Here is a 19,792-nt window from a genome sequence, read left to right as displayed (position 1 = left end):
AATCGGCCCTCTAAAACACTTTCAGCAGTTCTTGTCATGTGGAGGGCAAAGCGCCGCTTGATGTTAGCGCTGAACAGAGCATTGGCGCCTCGACTCAACTCATGTAAAATGTGCTTTACAAGAAGAAGAAGAACATTCTTCTTCTTCTTCTTTCGGCTGCTCCCATTAGGGGTCGCCACAGTGGACCATCCGTGATCCACATATTTGACTTGGCACAGATTTTTTATGCCGGATGCCCTTCCTGACGCAACCCCCAGTGGTTGGGGGACTCGCAATCTCACCTACGGGACAATTTAGAGTCCCCAGTTCACTTGACGAAAGAACTTTATTGAAACTCCACATTATTATTATTAGGCTATTATTGTCATCTTTTCTGATAAAAGTCATGCTCAGCAGTTTAAATCTGTAGAAAAATGATACCGTAGATCTGCTTTGTGTTTATAATTCTTCTGACTGAAGTCAGTAGATTTGTAGTCATGCAAATTTTAATGAAGGAGATCGAAGGTAAGGACGTTATTGAAACTCACTATTATTAGACTATTATTGTTGTATTTTTGGATGAAAAATCATGCTCATACAGAAGGAAAACTATAGATCTGCTTTGTTCTTATAATGCTTGAATACTATAAATTCTCTTGGTAGATTTCGTTCTTGAACTACTCAAAATGATTCAATGACTCACTCATAGCACATAAGATGCTCAGTCGTCGCCACCTAGTGATATCTCCAGAAGTGGTCACTAAACTAATCATTTAATGAAACTAATCAAATTTGTGACACAGAAGCAAGTCACACCAAGCTTATTCTCCCCGGAAAAAACGTTCATGGACGAGTTTGCATCCCTGTAATTTGCTGTGGCACTGCACAAATTAATTTGCAAGAACAAGTCTACAAATTAGAAAAGAAGCAAATTTGTTGTTTTTTCATTACCCAATTGCCACCTGTGACCTCATTAATATACAGCCTACCTACTGTACGTGACTTGCGTTTTTTGCATAGCCGAATTTCAAACATTACAAGTAAACACACTACAAAGACGGACTGAAAACATGAACAAGTTCTTGAAAAGGAAAACTATCGATCATGGTTATGTGGGATATAGTGGTGTGCCGTGTTATTTTTTATTCGTAAAAAAGTGTGCCGTGGCAGAAAAAGGTTGGGAAACATTGGTCTATAGTTCTGTTACAGTACATTTATAGCAGTGCAATTTAACTAGACTATGTTTTCAGCTTCACAGTTTAAACCCAGTGATGACACACAGCCATTTCTCAATTACTGAGGGGATTTTTTCTTAAATGAAATGTGTCAGACAAGACACTTCTGCACCAATACAGTTCTATTCAAAGAGACGGTCAGTTCTGCTTCATTTACAGCACATAATTCATACCCCTTTTAAAAAGAAACACCAACTGTTAACATAAACATACAACACAAAAGCCACATTTTCATCTCTTAGAATAATGAACAATTGTAGTTTGAAGGTTAAAGTTATTTCACAATGGACTTTCACCTTCATCATCTGTCACAGACTGTTGCGACTAAATAATAAATGAATATTTGTAGGCATTAGCGTTGTGATTAGAGGCTATCATTTATACTGTGGTTTCATCTCTCTGGGCTGTTCACATATTCAATCTGTCAGTCGTTTTTCACTAATCAACATCTGCTGAGAATAAAAGACAGACATGGGTGCAGGTGGGGCATCAGAACATGTTTTTATCATATAGCATAACCTAGCATGTTAGTAAAGTCTTATATCCTGTAAAATTGTCCATTCAAGCTATTTTCTTGCAGTCTTATTGGCTATTCATATTTCACTGTTATGTAACCCAACAAGCCCAACCTGTCACTTCCCCTTTCTAAGGCCCTATACTCTATATACTGTCTTTGTGTCATTCAACTTTTGTGTGCCCTATTTTGCAAATTTTTGTAAGTGGTTTGGCAAAATAATTGTCAATGTAGAGTAGTTATTATGGAAAGTTCCACTGTAAATGACTCAAGACCATACTAACTCATTTACAGTAGGCCTATCACCAGTTTCAACAATGCATAATGTGCAAACACAACTTCTGCATTTAGTGGTATAGCATTTAGTTTACTATAAAAATACAGATCGCATAAAAAATAAAATAATAATTTTTAAAAATGAGTGAGCAACATAAGTTAACTGGACATGTGCATCTGCACGTGAGGGAAAATAAAAAAGTGGCATATAGCCTGTATGTCTTGCATGTATAAATCTATAACTAGGCCTATTTTTTTCCGGGACTTGTTTCATGGTGTACAGAATTGACTTTTGAAGGGGTGGTGGGTTGTGGTATATTAAATGATTGGCTAAAACACCATGCATATGCCATGAGTGGACAGGAAGGAGAGAATTTGAGCATTTCAGCAACGTGCACGAGGAGGAGGGACTGACATTGAGTTTGGGTGGTCATGCAGTCAGAGAGTGAATAATGCACTCAGATCAGCTTCATCTGTAGCCTATGTGTGAGTCTAGAAAGAAAGACATGACGGGCATTGCAGTCTCCGTGATCTAAAAGTGAAAGCTTTATCATTGCAAGTCAAGATAAAGCTGATGAGTTATATTGATGCCAAAGGCAAAACAATATCACCACCATCCTCTTTCAGAGTCACAACTTCATGCATCCGTCACTTTGTGGAGGTAATATTAGTAGATAAGGACGGGAAAATCCCAACATGGAACTTTTTTGCTTGGAGAAGGACTCAAACATGAGAGCTGAGAGGGATCCCAACATATTCTGCGATGAAAGAGTCTTGCAAAGTCTTTTAACAGTGGAGGACAGATATGTTCCGCAAAGACCCTATTTTGATTGCGTCCAGAAGGATATTCAGCCTTTTATGAGGCGGATGGTCGCAACATGGATGTTGGAGGTTTGTAGTTCAAGTTTTATTTCGGGAAAACGTTTGTTTGAACTGTTTTAGGACTACACAAAAACAAGAAATCACCAGGAAATGCAATGCTGATACCTCACTTCATGACTATGCAAGCTTTACATGTTAATTTAATAGTAAATACGTGCGTATTTTTCTAAAACACGTTCTCTGTTTAAAAGATGAGAGTCTGTGCATTGTTTACATGTGCAGATTGTGTTGTTTTTATGTCGTTTTGTAATTTTTAAACTATTTGCAGCCTGCCTGTAGATGCTCAGTGGTGCGAATGTGCAACTATGACGAGAATCCTCGATTTAAATGTATTATGGTTCATCAAAACTTCATATCAATTGTCGGATATTGTATAATTATGGCAGGTGGTGATCTATATGGTTGATATTTATGTTGTCACTGACCTCCAAAGAGGTCGATCATATTTTTTTTAACGTGACGAATCATCTAAGCAGTCATGTGTGGGCGTCATTCGGCACACCTTGAAATGAATGAAGATACCTTTATCACTGGAAAGTTCCTCTGTCTCATGAGAGAACTTAGAAATAACATGTAGTCACGTTACATGCAGTAATAACCTACATATAGTAATACATATTGCTATAGCTATAGCAATGATGCATGTATGACCTAAATCTTAGTAAAAGCACATACTGTAAAATAACTTATTTGTTATGCACATTGTAACTTGATTTTTACATTGAGTTAATTCTGTTTATGTCTCTATAGGTTTGTGAAGAGGAGAAATGTGAAGAGGATGTTTTCCCCTTGGCTATGAACTACCTAGACAGATTTTTAGCTGCAGTTCCCACGCAAAAAAGTTATTTGCAGCTCCTTGGGGCTGTGTGTCTCTTCCTGGCCTCAAAATTAAAAGCATGCCAGCCGCTGTCAGCCAGAAAGCTCTGCATGTACACAGACAACTCCTTTACATCTCAGCAACTGCTGGTAAGAACTCATGGGCATGCTGACTTCAAGAAGTCTTGGGCTGCAGTAATAGTATTTTATGCAAACTCCATATTTTACATTTCCCCTTGTTTTGAGCTGCTGAATAATCATATATTTTTTATTGGAGAAGATTGCAATGACGTGGTTATACTTGCCATTTTTGGTTGAAGGTTGACATGAAATGAGTAGAGGCATCTCGAGAAGTTCATTTTGCCCCCTAATGGTTGTTTCTCATGTTAAAACATTCTTCTGGTCTGAGTTGAGACATTCTTCTGATTTTGGCCTCTGTGGCTGGACTGAGATGACATGCTCTGTTGTCTCTAAACAGCGTGAGACTGGTTTTTAAGATGTGTGTTATACTGGATGTGTGTGTTAGATGTGTTAAAGGATCCCAGAGATGGGCAAGAACTTTGTAATTCCACATCAGACAGTCTCTTCTTATTCCAAATGAGATGGTAAAACACTGATGTACAGTTTTAACAACTATCAGAGGACGTTAGAAATCATGAAATGTATAGATGATTGTATTGCATCTAGGAAGAAGTGGAGGCGTCTTGCCATTTGTGCTGATTCAGTGTTGCTTTGTCAGGGACTGTCCTTTTCTGAAGAAGTTTTCAGTAACTTTAAGTAGTCTTTCACCCCCTGTTCAGTCACCAACACACACAAAAAGGTGTAGAACTTCTCACTTTGGGTTGTTTTTTTCCCCTTGTGTCTCTGTTCTTGAGCTTCTCAGAAAAGCAGCTACAGCAGGTGAAACTAAGCAAGCCGGGCACGTGCGGGGAAGGAAGTTGAGCGTGTGCAGAGAATGCAGCATCTGGTTGGTGGAGATCAAAGACAAGGGGCGGAGCTTTGCACGATAGTTTGATTGACTGCAGCTACGATGTCATGTCACTTGGGCTAGAAAGATCCATATTTAATGAGCAGCCTGTCTCATTTTGTCTCTAAACCTTCTTAGTCTGACAGAATCCTCTGAATTTACAAGTTAGAGAATGCATTGTGTGATGGAAAGACAGTGTCAGTAAAGCCTATTTATTTCTCATGTTTGTGCATTAGGGCAGTTCATGTCTTTCCATTATATGCATTTCATGTAATGCTTGTATATTACTTCTAATAGAGGTCGACTGTTATTGGATTTTGCCGATACTGTCAACAATGGTGGGAAAAGCCGATAACCGATTAACTGGCTGATTGTTTTACTGCAACTGGTGAATGACTGTTGTTGATTTTTTTTTTTTTTGCTGTTCCAAAAGCAGCTATTGGAGCTGATTAATTGGCAAAAACTATAAACTGGTCGACCCCTAGCTTCTACCACACAATATTGCAATTGTATAGTTCAGATACTAGGGGGCAAAAATCTAACTGAAGTCAGACATTTTCTCTATGATTAAGTCAAATGCACTTTCAATGACAAATCGTTTTTGTTATGAATTTCCCTGTATTAAAAAATGGTACAGTAATGTATCAGATGGTAATGCTATGGTACTTTGATATACAGTACCAGAAGTACAATGGTACTGAATAACTACCAAATTAATGTACCGTGATATTAACATGGTACTCCAAGTCACTTTAAAGAATACCTTGGTTTCAAAAAAACACGTTACTTTTTAATACATTTTGTTAGTTTAATCTTTTGCAAACTCAGGCCCATATGGAATTTGCCCCTGTAGAACTTTGCAGAAAGCTCCACAGATCTTTCACAAAGGCCCGTGTTTGTTTATTAAATATGTTTACTAATTTCATTATGATTTCAGCTACAAATAACAGTTAACTAATTTAACCATGTTTTAATCTATTCTGCTGAATCCCAAAGATTTCCCCCCAAAATCACAGAAAATGTGAAACCAATCCACACATTTTATGTCGGCCTGTACATAACTGAGAAAATGACCAAACCTATCTGCATCCTGTATAGTCAGTGCCAAAAAGGTGGTTTGTGAGTAATACAGTCGCTGTAATTTATATGTGACATACATGTCATACTGGAAGATGTATTAGGGAGGCCAGCAGGGGGTGCTCACCCTGTGGTCTGTGTGGGTCCTAATGCTCCAGTGTAGTGACGGAGACATTATACTGTAAAAAGGCACCGTCCTTTGGATGAGACGTTAAACCGAGGTCCTGACTCTCTGTGGTCATTAAAAATCCCAGGGCATTCTCGTAAAGACTAGGGGTGTAACCCCGGTGTCCTGGCCAAATTCCCCCAATGGCCCTTCTCAATCATGGCCTCCTAATAATCCCCATCCATTAACTGGCTCTATAACTGTACTCTCTCCTCTCCACCAATAGCTGGTATGTGGTAAGCGTACTGGCACACTATGGCTGCAGTCGCATCATCCAGGTGGATGCTGCACACTGGTGGTGGTTGAGGAGAGTCCCCTGTTCACTGTGTGAAGTGCTTTGAGTGTAGTGTCAGAAAAGTGCTATATAAATGTAATGTTCATTCATTCATTCATGTTCACATCTGTTTTTCTTTTTCTCTGTCCCTGTCCCGTATATGCACCTCGATCTCTCTCTGTTGGAGTGGGAGTTGGTGGTGCTAAGTAAATTGAAATGGAACATGGTTGCCATCACCCCTCTTGACTTTATCGAACACATCCTGCACAAACTGCCCTTACCCAAGGACAGACTCGCACTGATCCGCAAACACGCACAAACCTTCATCGCCCTCTGTGCAACAGGTAAGAGTGCAAGAAATCAAAGTGTTGCACACACACTAAACAACCCTACACATTTGAGTGACATAGTACACTGGCTGCATTCATCAGAGATGCACAGATTTAAGTGAAACTGAGAGACTCAAAAGGTTGTAAAATGTACATTTAATTTGGTTTAATTTTGATCTGTTTGTTAATTGAAAAGTAACCAGACAACCAAGCAGCAGTAAGGGGGTATTGTTTCGCTGAACCGACGATAACATGACCTGCTGGTTTCTATGAGGGTTTGACCATAGTGAGGGAAGTTCAGAAGATCTTTATACTAGTCTATATCTCTGTGTTGGGCATTTCTGTGTTCTTTATTTGCTAGAGGTGTAAATATCCTTCCTGTATGATCTAAATCAGTGGTTCTCAACCTTTTTGACTCCAAGGGCCCCCATTGTCCAAGACAATATTCGAAGGCCCCACAAACAGGCCAAGATTTTTCCTCTGGTACTTGTTTTTAGCATGTTTATTTATTTATTTAGCATTGTTAGATTAAAGCAAGTTTTATTATTATATTATAGCTTATTAACTTATTTTATATAATTTTAAGTCATCTTGAGGCCCATCTTGTGGGCTCCTGCCCCCTGGTTTATAACCATTGATATAAATAACTTTGTTCACAATGTCAGCTCTTTAAAAAATTTTCCTTAAAATGTATTGCAGTCACTTTGGTTATATAATGTGGTTGTCACTCTTGAAACTAACAGAATTGTGTATGAACAGAACCGTATTTGTTGCTTCAAGAGGCCTGACAACTGTATTCTGCTGCTGTGTGAAAGTAGCTGTTGTGATGCCTTGTTTTCTGTGTCTATATTAAAGTTTTGTATATCTAACTGGGTGTGTTTCTGTGGCCCTGCATCTGTTCAAGAGACTGAGGCCTGAACACAACCCAACCAAACAAGATGTTTTCGGGACTTTTTTTATTGTTGTCCTTGCTGTGGCAGTTACTCACGGGGTGTTTATTCAAGGCTGACTGTTGCATCCTCTGCATCTGAAAACACACTAACACCAACAAAGTAGATGAAATGAAGCTCTTCCTGCACGGAATAGTGGAGGTTTCCTCCCTGACTGAAAAGCAAGAGCCCATTCTCAGGATTTCAAGGCAGAGGGGAGTAGTGCATGGAACCTCAAAGCCCTCAGAGTGATGAAGGGAGGGAGGAAGGAGGAGTGGGAGGAGCAGGAAGGCTCTCCTTGCTTTTCATTCGCAGCTGCAGGAGGATTTAAGAGAGGTAGTGATGTTAAAACAGCTCTCCTGTCTGAAACTAGAGAGTGTGTGAACGTCAGGTTGAGGTCTGTGTGCAATTCAAAACAGATGTTAGAGGCAATAAGACCTCCCCCCTTTAGACAACATAGATTGTATTATCAGAATCGTTTCCTGAGAAGTTATTTCAAGATCTTTCACAGGTGAGTAATGTTCTAGCGACTTCTCTGAGCAAGTCACTGAGGATTTGGGATGTGTTTGGTTGTTTTTTTCCTTAGATCAGAGCTTCACCATGTTACCTCCCTCCATGATCGCCACAGGAAGTGTGGGGGCTGCAGTATCTGGCCTTCTGCCTGACCAGAGCGAACAAAGTCTGTGGAGGGACAATCTGATGGAGCTGCTGGCAAAAATCACCCACACTGAGGTGGTGAGTGTCAATGGTCCATCATAGCTACATACTGTAACAAAACAAAAACAAATCCAAAGAGTCTAAAATGAACTTTTTGCCACACCTACCAAATGAGGCTAAATTGAGAAAATTTACCAGCCATAAATATTTCTTTCTGGTCATAAAACTGTATTTTGCATAAAAAATACTTTGTTTCTATGATAACAGAATTATTTGACTTTTTTTCTAGAGATTGAAGAATATTGATTTTTTTACAACTAATATCGATTATTTCTAAGTTTACTTGTCCGATAACTGATATGCAGAACCGATATTTAATAATTGTTTTATTTGTGCTTTTTTGCACTTTTTTGCACAAAAATCAGCTAGTGTGTGCCAAGGCAAGTTGTGTTCCCACTGTCACTTCTGGGGCTTCATCGTGCCACCTCTGGGCTTTCTCTGGGCCAATGGCCTGTGGCCCGTTGATTACCCTTGGACCAAATTCGCCGAACTTGGCAGGTTGTGTATCCATTGCACAACGGTAGAGGTTCGGGAAAAATAATAAAATTGCGGGTACATTAAAAATCTGTTAAGATACTCAATGGACAAAGCGGTGCCCAAAGAGAAAACCTTGTAAATGTGGCCAGTAGCCGCAGTGTTGCGGTTAACATTAGCAAGCTAGCAAGATAAGTTGGCGTTGAAAACTCACCGATTTCCTTATGCCATTTAAGAGATTAAGAGAAAGTGGTTTAACACATCCGATTTCTCCCAGAGAATGCGGCTTAATGTGGCCTTGTAAACACATAAGCTGCATTCTAACAGGTTTTTGAGGAGTGTGCATGTGCGTGAACAGACCGAATAGCAAACGCATTGGATGGAGCCGAACAACAGGTCAACACAGTGGAAAGAATTCTCATAGTACAGTGGGAAAAACACATACACTATAACCTATACCCATTTATACACACTAATGTAAAATATCGTAGGTCCCACGCGTTCACGTGTATGTGCTTGTACATTGGGGGAATCCCGGAGTTTTATGTGAAAGGTAAACCCGACTATTAAAGCGCAATTCCTCTGCAGGTTGCGATAGAACGTTAAGGAAACAAACACAGCAACAACTCTGGAATATCTGGAAAGAAAGCAAAGCAACAATATAAAATAGTGATGGAGTCATGGAGAAATTACGTTGCTGTGGAGAAAGCTACTTACTGACCTAGCCGCATGTATACAGGAGTAAAGTGTATGTCGCTTATTCAGTGAGTATCAATTGGAACGCTACTTTTTTGCAATAACTGCTTTCTGGTGTCCATGTAAATGTAGTCACTCACTCTCACTCACAACAGAGATGGCTGATCATCAAAAGGGTATCAATCGTGGGACAAAAGTATGAACATGAGAAGAGTGAAGAAATATTTTTTTCAAACTTTTGAGAATGAGGTGAAACCAGGAGTTTCATCCAAAAACAGGACTGCTTAGAGACCTAATATAAAATCCCAGATGTTTATACTTATAAAGAATGTTTCGTGTTAAATCCAAATTAAACTCTATTTACAGTGTTGTGGCACGATGTTGATTACCATAGAAGATAATTTAGACTCATCCCTCATTTTCTAAAGAAAAAAAAATCACTTTCAGTAAGGCACATAATTAAAATAAATGGGTCCAATACACAAAACATTAACTACACACTGTTTCAGCCATAATACTTAAACATAATATGTGTTAACATGACACTAGTGTGATAAAATCACTTACTAACCATATCTAAAACCCTGTTTTATTTACATTTATGCATTTGGCAGACGCTTTTATCCAAAGCGACTTACAGTGCACTTATTACAGGGACAATCCCCCCGGAGCAACCTGGAGTTAAGTGCCTTGCTCAAGGACACAATGGTGGTGGCTGTGGGGATTGAACCAGCAACCTTCTGATACGAGTTCTGTGATTTAGCCCGCTACGCCACCACCACCATCACCATTTACTCGCCAAGTACATTTTTGCTTTCATTTGGCGTTTGGCAAGTGTTCAGTTAATTTTATTTGTTAAGTCAGACTGACAGGATAATCATGCAGTGGGCCAACAAGTTCTGTAAAGTTGGGAATCTTTTAGAAAATGGATCTAATTTGTCACTCTGCAAATCTGAATGCTTTTTTCCACTTTTTGCATGTTGAAGCTATTTGCATTTTGCCCGTGACAATCTGCGGACATGAATGAGTGGCAGAAATGGCGTTTGCAGGATATACACTCATGACTATATGGAAATGGAGAGAGATGTGTCATTTAATGAATGAGTAAGTAAGTGAATGTGTGTGTGTTTATTCACTGCAGCAACGGCAGTGCGTGTTTTCAGAGCTGCATTCTTGCGGCGAGACACAGGCCTCTCAACCACATCTGTGGATTAAAGCACTACTACACAGAAACACACACACTCACATTCTTACACAAACCTACTTTTATTGCTTTCGGGCTGTTTTTAAAGTCTCACAGTTAAACGTTTTGAATAAGACCCAGAGAGTAAACGCCCCATTTAAAAGCTTACGCACACACACTCACTCATAATGTTTAACACATTCTTTGTCTCTCCTCAATGTAATGTTAATATTTTTTCCATCTTAAGTCTTGGAAAAAAACACCACATGTCTCCGTTAGCAACCACTCCTTCCTGTGCCTGTACAGTAGTTGTCAGGACAAGAAGGCCTGTTGTGGCAGTCTCAATAGGTCCAGGGAGAGAACAGCCTGTCAGGTTTCAATTATCCCGAGAGAGACAGGAGTTTAAGAGCTGGCTTTAATACTAGATCATCCCGTCTGACCTCCCACATCACTGCAGAAAGTGAAAGACACAAGCTGTTAATGTCTTATTGTTTGAAATTATGGTATGTAGTTTTGTGTAGCCAGACTTTTGACTATCGGCATAAAGTCTGGTCAAGTTTGCAGTTTATTCTGGCCAATAATTGCCTACGTAGACAGGAAAGGTCTGTCTGACTGACATGAAATGTAACCATTAACAGTTCCTGCCATTTTGTGCCCATTATGCTGCCCCTCTACTGAATCTACAGCATGAAACACAGCACGACCAGTGTAGTCTGATTACTGAACGAATTACTCTTATGAGCCATTTTTTTTCCTTTTTCTCCCCAATTTGGCTTGCCCAATTCCCAGTGCACTCTAAGTCCTCGTGGTGGCGCAGTGAGGTGGCGGAGGACGAATCTCCGAGAGGCAACAGATTGACGTCTGAGACCGCCAATCCGCACATCTTATCACGTGGCTTGTTGAGCGTGTTACGGAGACATAGCGCGAGTGGAGGCTTCACACTATTCTCTGCGGCATCCACGCACAACTCACCATGTGCCCCACCGAGAACGAGAACCAAATTATAGCAACCACGAGGAGGTTACCCCATGTGACTCTACCCTCCCTAGCAACCAGGCAAATTTGGTTGATTAGGAGACCTGGCTGAAGTCACTCAGCACACCCTGGATTTGAACTCATGACTCCAGGGGTGGTAGTCAGCGTCTTTACTCGCTGAGCTACCCAGGCCCCCTTATGAGCCGGCTCTTTTGAATCTATTGCGCACAACACAGTGCGACCAGTGTAGTCCGATTCCCGAATGAATGACATTTATGAGCCGGTTCTTTTTATTCTACAGTGCAAAACACAGCGTGACCTGTGTAGTCCGATTCCTAAACTAATGATTTTTATCAGCCGGTTCTTTTGAATCTATACTGTGAAACACAGCACAATCAGTGTAATCCAGTTCCCGGAGGAATGACTCTCATGAACTGTTGCTCTCACGCTCTAGCATAAAGGCGCACAGGAGATCAACGGTCAGTGAACATTTTCACTAAATGATACATTAGATTTCAGTTGTTTCTCATCAAACCTTATCATATGCTTTCATAACAATCATGAGTCTCATGGAATACTTTATTAGACTTCTGAATTATACTTTTGTGTTCTTTTGAAGCTTGAAGAGGTGGTCACCATAAACTGCCATTTTATGACATCACTGAGCACAACATTTTTTCACAGTTTCTCCCTTTGTGTTAAGAAAAAGAAAGAAAGACATTTAGGGTTATAACAACACTGGGGTGAGCAAACAATGCCTGAATTTTCATTTTTGGGTGAACTATCCCTTTAAGAGGAATCAGATGTAGGAATCAATGTTATTTGGTCCCTCTCTGTTGTAGGACTGTCTGAAGTCATGTCAAGAGCAGATTGAGCAGTTGCTGGCCAATACCCTCAAAGAGAGTCAACATCAACAAGCACAGGACGGCGGCACCACCAAAAACGGGACACAGTCTCAGAACCTGTCCTGCACCCCTACAGATGTCCGCGATGTCAACCTATGATGTCACTTCCTGTCCATATCACCACACCTCCTTAACCTACAAATGACATATGATTATTTTATTTTGTTATTGTATTTAAGATTTATTTCAAAGCCACATTAGATGACTGAGACATGTCATGGTCATACATGCAGAATATTCAAAGCTTGGTGTTTTATAAAAGAGCAGCTGCTGCTGCTGCTGCCTCAAATCTGCTGGCAGTGGCATTTTACATACTTGAATTTAAATTGAATCGGCCACAAATCATAATTAAATAACGCAGTTTATTTTACATTATAAATTGTAATTAACAAAGAGCATACACTTGTATTGGCTATATAGCATACATCTGTATAGTTTATTATAAGGTTTATATAAAAATTATAATAATAATAATTATTATTATTATTACTGTAATGCTTTTTTTATTTTATTTTATATTTTTATTTTCAGTGGCTGTTTTTTAAACTTGGTAAAATGGGGTCCGAATGTATTCCCAGTACAGGCTATTTTAGAGGAAAGAAAGTGTTCATTCAGGTTCAATTTACTTATCATATAGATAATAATACCAGTCAGACTAGCAGATTATATATAACAGGATTTATTTACCAATGAATCTCATTGCATGCAATAAGCATAAATTATTCTTTAGTATGCCATGTTTCAGTCCATGCAAACTGACTGTAATAATTTCAGAAGCACACGGTGATTTCCGATGGACACTAAGTATGTAGTGAAGGTTGAGTAAAGGTGTTGTAGGCAAGGAAGAAAAGAGGTGGATTTTAGGATTTAAGATGGAACTGGAAAGTTTACACACGTGATTGTAAGAGTGACTGGTGCCGAGGACAGATTGACTGATGAACATGGTTCTGGAACATTAAGATCTGTAATCATTTATAGTTTATTTAGACTATGCTTTACAAATTTGGTTGCTGTTTGCTCATATTTTGCTCATATTATGTATAAACAGCAACACGTGGGATGGAAAAAATGCTGAAGGGATTTAATGTTGTTTAATATTATGAACGTTTTGAAATCCTTAGCAAAAAAAATACAAATGCACTTTCAGTACTCACCTCCCACTGGCTATCCGTGGCATACAAGAGGAGGGCAAATTATTTCTAAGGGCTTTTAATTTTTTTTTATTGCTTTTCTTTTAAGTTATTTTTGTTTTGGGGCTGGTTTCCCATATTAGGTGTGTTTGCGGGTTTTAGTTATAAATTTAGACCAATAAATTTAGACCAAAACTGATCTAACAGTCAGCTGCCATAGACATGGTGAAGTTTGAAATTATTATTATTATTTTTTTTTTTAGTTGTGTTGAATTCATGTCAGCATAGATAGGACATCATCAATTGTATTTCACTCTATTATTTTTTCTTTTCTTTTGTCAAAATATCAGTCATCTACTTGAACTTTTCTCATATACTATGCCAATAATCTTTCTCTGCCTTCATTAGTTCATTCTTGCACTTTCTTAGGAAATTGATTTCATAAGTCAGTTTGAATTTTACTAATGGACCTAAAAGTTACTCCGAGGTGTTTGAGAATGTTTACTTAAAGTATAAAACCAATGTGCCATTCAAACACAACCATACAAATGAACATGTTGGGGCTCCAAGTTTGAATGTGAGAGTTTTGTTCATTTTAGTCTTAAATGGTTTTCACACATTTGGCTCTCCAATCAGTTTGTGTTTGTGTGCTATCATACCAATTTTTAGGTTCTTTTATTTCTGTGTAAACCTGGTTTGAACTTGTGTTCAAGTGCTGCTAAAAGAAAAAGAAAAAAAAAAAGAAACAGCTATCGCATACCTTCATTTACTTTTCTGTGTTGCTGCTATATCATATACATTGTGTTTTTGTTTCTGCTGGAGATGGTGGTTGCATGTCTGTTTTCTGTTTGCATTTACACTGTCATTTATCTTCCTGGCAGATGGCATTTAACAAAGCGAACATATATAAAGTGCCTTGGCGGTTAATTGCAGATATTTGCATGAACAGTCTTGCCCCTTTTATGTTTGATGTTGTCTGACTTCTCTTTCTAGCTATTATATTAATGTGTGTTATGAAATGTCTTCATTGTTTTCAGCCAATGCACCTGTCCACTGTCATAATACCTCACAGTACTTTAATCAGGAAGTACATGGCAGAGCAGTAGGATTTTAAAAAAGCGGGGTTGGGGGGAATACTCTTTAACTAGTCTAACTAGTCTTTTTTTTTTTTTTACTGTACATGTTTTGCCTCCAGGTTAATCCTTTCATTGGCTTGTCAGATTCACTAACCAAAAAGCTGTTTTACTCCTTACTCCAGTCTGTGTTATCAGATGTTGGGTAGACTGGGGAAACACATCATTTCAATACAAAATATGTCTTATTATTTGTGTATAATGTTGAGGCAGCCACATGTTCATAGTGCCTTAAGAGGTCCATCTCCAGGCCCCAATATAACCAATCTAAAGTGTTCAGAAGCTTTTGAGCAATGATTTTCATCTTCATCTTTTTTTTTTTTTTTTTTTTTTTTTTTTTTTACTATACGTTTGAAAACTTACCTCATTTTGGCCTAATACAAATTCAGTTCAATAAATCTCAATTGAAATAAATTAGTGTTTGTTTGTTTGTTTGTTTTCGTATTGAAAAAAGAAAACGAGTTGTCATCTCTCTCTCTCATCAGTATTTCTAGATTACCTAAAAAAGTTGTCATTGGTAAGGAATACGCTATTATGTGGGTAAATTCAGCCGTTTTAACTGTAATACTTGCGAGAAGTCAAGAGACAAACAGGAAAGGAATGGTAAAAATAGATCGTGTACTGTACGTACAAGTCATTAATTTCTGATCATATATAGCAGTGCACAACTTCACTGCCCTCCTGTGGTGATTTTTATGAATTACACTCAGAATAAACTGGATTGGCAGAGATTGTTGTGGTGAATTTCCTTTTGCTTTACAGGTTACAGTTTTTAATTAGTGATTATACGTATTGTAATAAGATTATTAAAATGTAATATAATCAGCTTTTAGATGTAATCAACTCAAGAACACGCAAGTCAGTCCACCGGCGACCATTTTTGGAACGCTCCCGGGAAGTTATTTCATACAGCTCCAATCTATTTGAATAGGGAAATACCGAAATCTCCAAAATGGTTGATCGAGATTACGATCAAAGAACACATTTCAAATCGGCTGTAAAATTTGATAGCGCCGGAATAATAAATTGTGCTTCTTTGCCTCAAATTAAGCTAGAAATCGCACTTTTCCAGGCTTTTATTGCTAATGCGCATGCGCTTTCTCGAGTTGATTGACAGGCGAAGTCTGTATCTAAAAGATGATTGGCTCTTTTACCTTTAAGGCGGGACTTCCTTTCTACATCCGTTCACTGTTAGGGGTTCCAATTTCTCTCTTTCATTTTAATAGAAGTGGCCCGTCTCTGCTAAATACTCTAGGCCTGAGTTTAAGAAGCACAGTGTATGATACAATTATTGTCAGATTTTACTGCTGATTTAAAATATATTCTGTATTGTTTGGTTGTGTAATACGGAAGCTCTGAAACGCAAGGTAGGGGGAAAAAAAATAGTTTCAGTTCCTTCCTGAGCCTGTCTTAATTTTTTTTCTCTCTTCCTATAATGTTTTTTCTCTCTTCCAATTTTTTTTTTCTCTTCAAAAAAAAAAGAAAAAAAAAAAAAAAAGAATTCTCTCTTCCAAATTTTTTTTTTCTCTCTTAAAAACTGAAAATAACTGCAGTTGTTACACGACAACGAATGCCATATCAAATGTATGTAACCTGATTTTGTCTTGATTAAGGTTTGCAAACCCTTAAATAAATAATAAATGTATTATTCAGCAACAGAGAAAGCATTAAAAGCATTTCTTTTCTTTTTTTTCCACTGTTGTTTATTTTCATTTATTTATTTATTTTGCAGGGGCGTAGATTCCAGGGTTGGGGGGAGGTAAAAAAAATTTTTTCAAAACAAGCAAGTTTCATATATATCCACAGGCATAAATATGCATGAATTACAGTTGCGGCAGTGTACTTCCCACGAATCACCACAGGAGGGCGGCAAAACGCAATTACATCGTGTGACGTCGTTCATCCGCAGCACATTGACTCATGAACCAGGAAGAGCCGGTAACACATAACTGTATCATGCTGACATTTGCATTAACAATCGTTCGACAGTAAGTGAGTGCACGCATATTCTGTCTGCATGCACAAGAATGTTGATATTTCTTAATTTACTTGAGTGTTCACATGAGTGTTGTAGGGGCAGAGGATATGCACACTTTATCTGAGCATCAAATATGCTCATTAAGCACATCATCACATGTTTTCAGTAATGTTTTACGTTGCAAATACTCAACTCTGTGAAATCTCTCATGTTTTGTCTTTAGTCGATCCTAATAACCGCTACATAAGTACTGTATTTAGATGTCATGGCAAGTCATCTGTCCCCTCTAATGTGAGTTACTTTGTGCTCTGTTTCTTAGTGGTGAAACACAATATAACAGGGATAAGTTGCTTCAAGGTAAGTTAATGCACAAGTGCATGGGTAGGCTTTACCTTTAAGGTCAGTTCACCTTGGAAGTGTGTTGATGAAAGTTTTGTCCTAAATGTTTGTGTGTGTAGGTCAGGGCATTGACACACCGCTGTCAGACACAGGACATCAGCAGGCAGCAGCAGCTGGCCATTATCTCAGAGATCTGCATTTCACTAATGTCTTCGCCAGTAACCTGCAGAGAGCCGTTCAGGTGTGTGTTTGACCGTTACTATGTATGATTTTTCTCAAAACCCTTTTTTAGTGACATTTGACTGATATTTTGTTAATTGTTACCATTTATGTGGTTTTGAAATTTTCCTTTAATAGCCTCTCTTTTTTTTCTCCCTCTTAAGACGGCTGAAATAATTTTAAGAAACAACCTTCATTCTTCTGCTACTGAGGTGGTGTTGGATCCTTTACTCAGAGAGAGGGTGAGTGTCCACCAAACATCCATTGCTGTCTCGTCCTGTGTGCAGAATAGTGTGTTAATTTAACCCCCAGCTCTGTTTCTCTGTGATGTACTGTGCAGGGGTTTGGTGTAGCAGAGGGAAGACCAAAAGAAGATCTGAAGAACATGGCTAACGCAGCGGGTCAGGCCTGCCGAGACTACACCCCGCCAGGTGGTGAGACGCTGGAACAGGTAGGTCTTGTTTTCGACCTACACAAATAGGTTAAGTAAAATCTGCTATTGCTTAAATTGAAATGGAAAAGCATGTTTCTGTATGTGTGTATTCAGGTGAAGACACGCTTCAAGAAATTCCTCAAATCCTTGTATCAGCGCATGTTAGATGATCATGGCTCACCCAACCCATGTTCTGCATCCATTCCCGGACCATCAGAACCAGAACAGCCTGTGATTGCTGGACTAGCTAATGATGGAGTCCATGTAGTACCCGTCCATGCTCTGATTGTCAGTCATGGGGCGTTTATCCGTGTGTCCGTCCGCCACCTAGTGGAGGACCTGCAGTGTGCTGTGCCAGCAGGCCTGAAGATGAGCCAGATGTTCTCCCCATGCCCAAACACAGGCATCTGCAGGTTCATCATCACCCTGTGTAGAGAAGAGAGCAGCCCACGGGCCACCCACATCCAGTGTGTCTTTATCAACAGAAAAGACCACCTGAATGACATCAAAAACTCTGATTAACACAGTGTAATGAGGTTCATCAGAAGTAATTATCTAGTGTTCAGGTTTATACGATCTGGTGGCCAGTGTTTGTATTGATAAGGACTTGCCATGGGGAGGAAAGCACATTTATGTCTGTGTGATTTTTTTTTTAATGTATAAGTTATTAAAGTACAGTGATAGTTCATATGATGCCATGAAACTGTTATTCATCTCGTCAGCTTTCTGAATGCGAACAATCTTAAGTTCTCAGATATCTTTTTGATGTCCTCTGGAGTTTTATAAGCTCTTTATACTCACAGTACTGTTGTTTTAGCTTTTAAAACACTAAAGTATTAACACATGCTCATGTATATGTACAGTAATAAAGAGAATGAGTTAAATGTGAAGAAAAAACAGTAAGTCCATTTTGTAGTGTTTTTCGCATACTTAAAGGAATAGTTCACCCAAAAATGAAAATTCTCTCATTTACTCACCCTTATGACATTCCAGATGTGTATGACTGTCTTTCTTCAGCAGAACACGAAGATTTTTAGGAGAATATCTCAGCTCTTTTGGTCCATACAATGCAAGCGAATGGGTGCCAACAGCATAAAAGTCAGCATAAAAGTAATGCATATGACTCCAGTGGTTTAATCAATGTCTTTAGAAGCGATTTGATAGGTGTAGGTGAGAAACTGATTAATATTTGTCAATTTTTACTATAAATTCTCCTCCCTGCTCAGTCAATCTCCACTTTCACTTTCACATTCTTCTTGTGTTTTTGGTGATTCACATTCTTCATGCCTACGCCCCCTACTGGGCAGGGAGAAGAATTTGTAGCAAAAATGTATTAAATATTAATGTCATACCACTTCTGAAAACATGGATTTAACCACTGGAGTCATATGGATTACTTTTTTGCTGCCTTTATGTACTTTTTGGAGCGTAAACATTTTGGCACCCATTCACTTGCATTGTGAGGACCTGTAGATATTCTTATAAAAATCTTAATTTCTGAGAAGAAAGAAAGTCATACACATCTGGGATGGCATGAGGGTAAATACATAATGAGAGAATTTTCATTTTTGGGTGAATTATTCCTTTAACAGTTTGGAAGTGAATGGGGCTGGTCTTTAAACATTAAAATACAAAAATGTATAACCACAAGATGTAAACATTATAGTGTACATAATTAGCACACTGATATATTCAGCTCTGAAAAAAATTAAGATTCCATGGCAAGATTATCAGTTTCTCTGGATTTACTATTTATAGGTATGTGTTAGAGTAAAATTAAAATTTTTGTTTTATTCTATAAAGTACGGACAACATTTGTACCAAATTCCAAATAAAATATTGTTATTTAGAGTATTTATTTGCGGAAAATGACGCAGTGTTTTCAGACCTCGAAAAATGCAAAGAAAACAAGTTCATATTCATTTTTAAACAACATAATACTAATGTTTTAACTTAGGAAGAGTTCAGAAATCAATATTTGGTGGAATAACCCTGATTTTCAATCACAGCTTTCATGTGTCTTGGCATACTTTCTACCAGTCTTTCATATTGCTGTTGGGTGACTTTATGCCCTCCTGGCACAAAAATTCAAGCAGCTCGGCTATGTTTGATGGCTTGTGGCCATCCATCTTCCTCTTGATCACATTCCAGAGGTTTTCAATGGGG

The 19,792-nt window shown here is 38.5% G+C and overlaps 2 protein-coding genes across 2 annotated transcripts; both read left to right on the top strand.

Moving 5' to 3' along the window:
- The first annotated feature begins 2,397 nt into the window (after nt 1-2,397).
- LOC127435055 (G1/S-specific cyclin-D2-like) lies at nt 2,398-14,312 on the top strand. Its single transcript, XM_051688201.1, has 5 exons — nt 2,398-2,895; nt 3,637-3,853; nt 6,372-6,530; nt 8,031-8,179; nt 12,332-14,312. Exons 1-5 carry the CDS (start codon nt 2,701-2,703, stop codon nt 12,491-12,493), a joined length of 882 nt encoding a protein of 293 aa, XP_051544161.1. The 5' UTR covers nt 2,398-2,700; the 3' UTR covers nt 12,494-14,312.
- A 1,742-nt stretch (nt 14,313-16,054) lies between these two features.
- Nucleotides 16,055-19,498, top strand: LOC127435056 (fructose-2,6-bisphosphatase TIGAR B-like). Its single transcript, XM_051688202.1, has 6 exons — nt 16,055-16,645; nt 16,955-16,992; nt 17,094-17,215; nt 17,358-17,435; nt 17,534-17,644; nt 17,741-19,498. Exons 1-6 carry the CDS (start codon nt 16,578-16,580, stop codon nt 18,146-18,148), a joined length of 825 nt encoding a protein of 274 aa, XP_051544162.1. The 5' UTR covers nt 16,055-16,577; the 3' UTR covers nt 18,149-19,498.
- Nucleotides 19,499-19,792: the final 294 nt, after the last annotated feature.

Source organism: Myxocyprinus asiaticus, chromosome 45 (assembly GCF_019703515.2).
Source record: "Myxocyprinus asiaticus isolate MX2 ecotype Aquarium Trade chromosome 45, UBuf_Myxa_2, whole genome shotgun sequence".
Taxonomy (NCBI): domain Eukaryota; kingdom Metazoa; phylum Chordata; class Actinopteri; order Cypriniformes; family Catostomidae; genus Myxocyprinus; species Myxocyprinus asiaticus.
The sequence above is the reverse complement of the archived record's forward strand: the minus strand, read 5'-3'. Positions and strand labels throughout refer to the sequence as shown.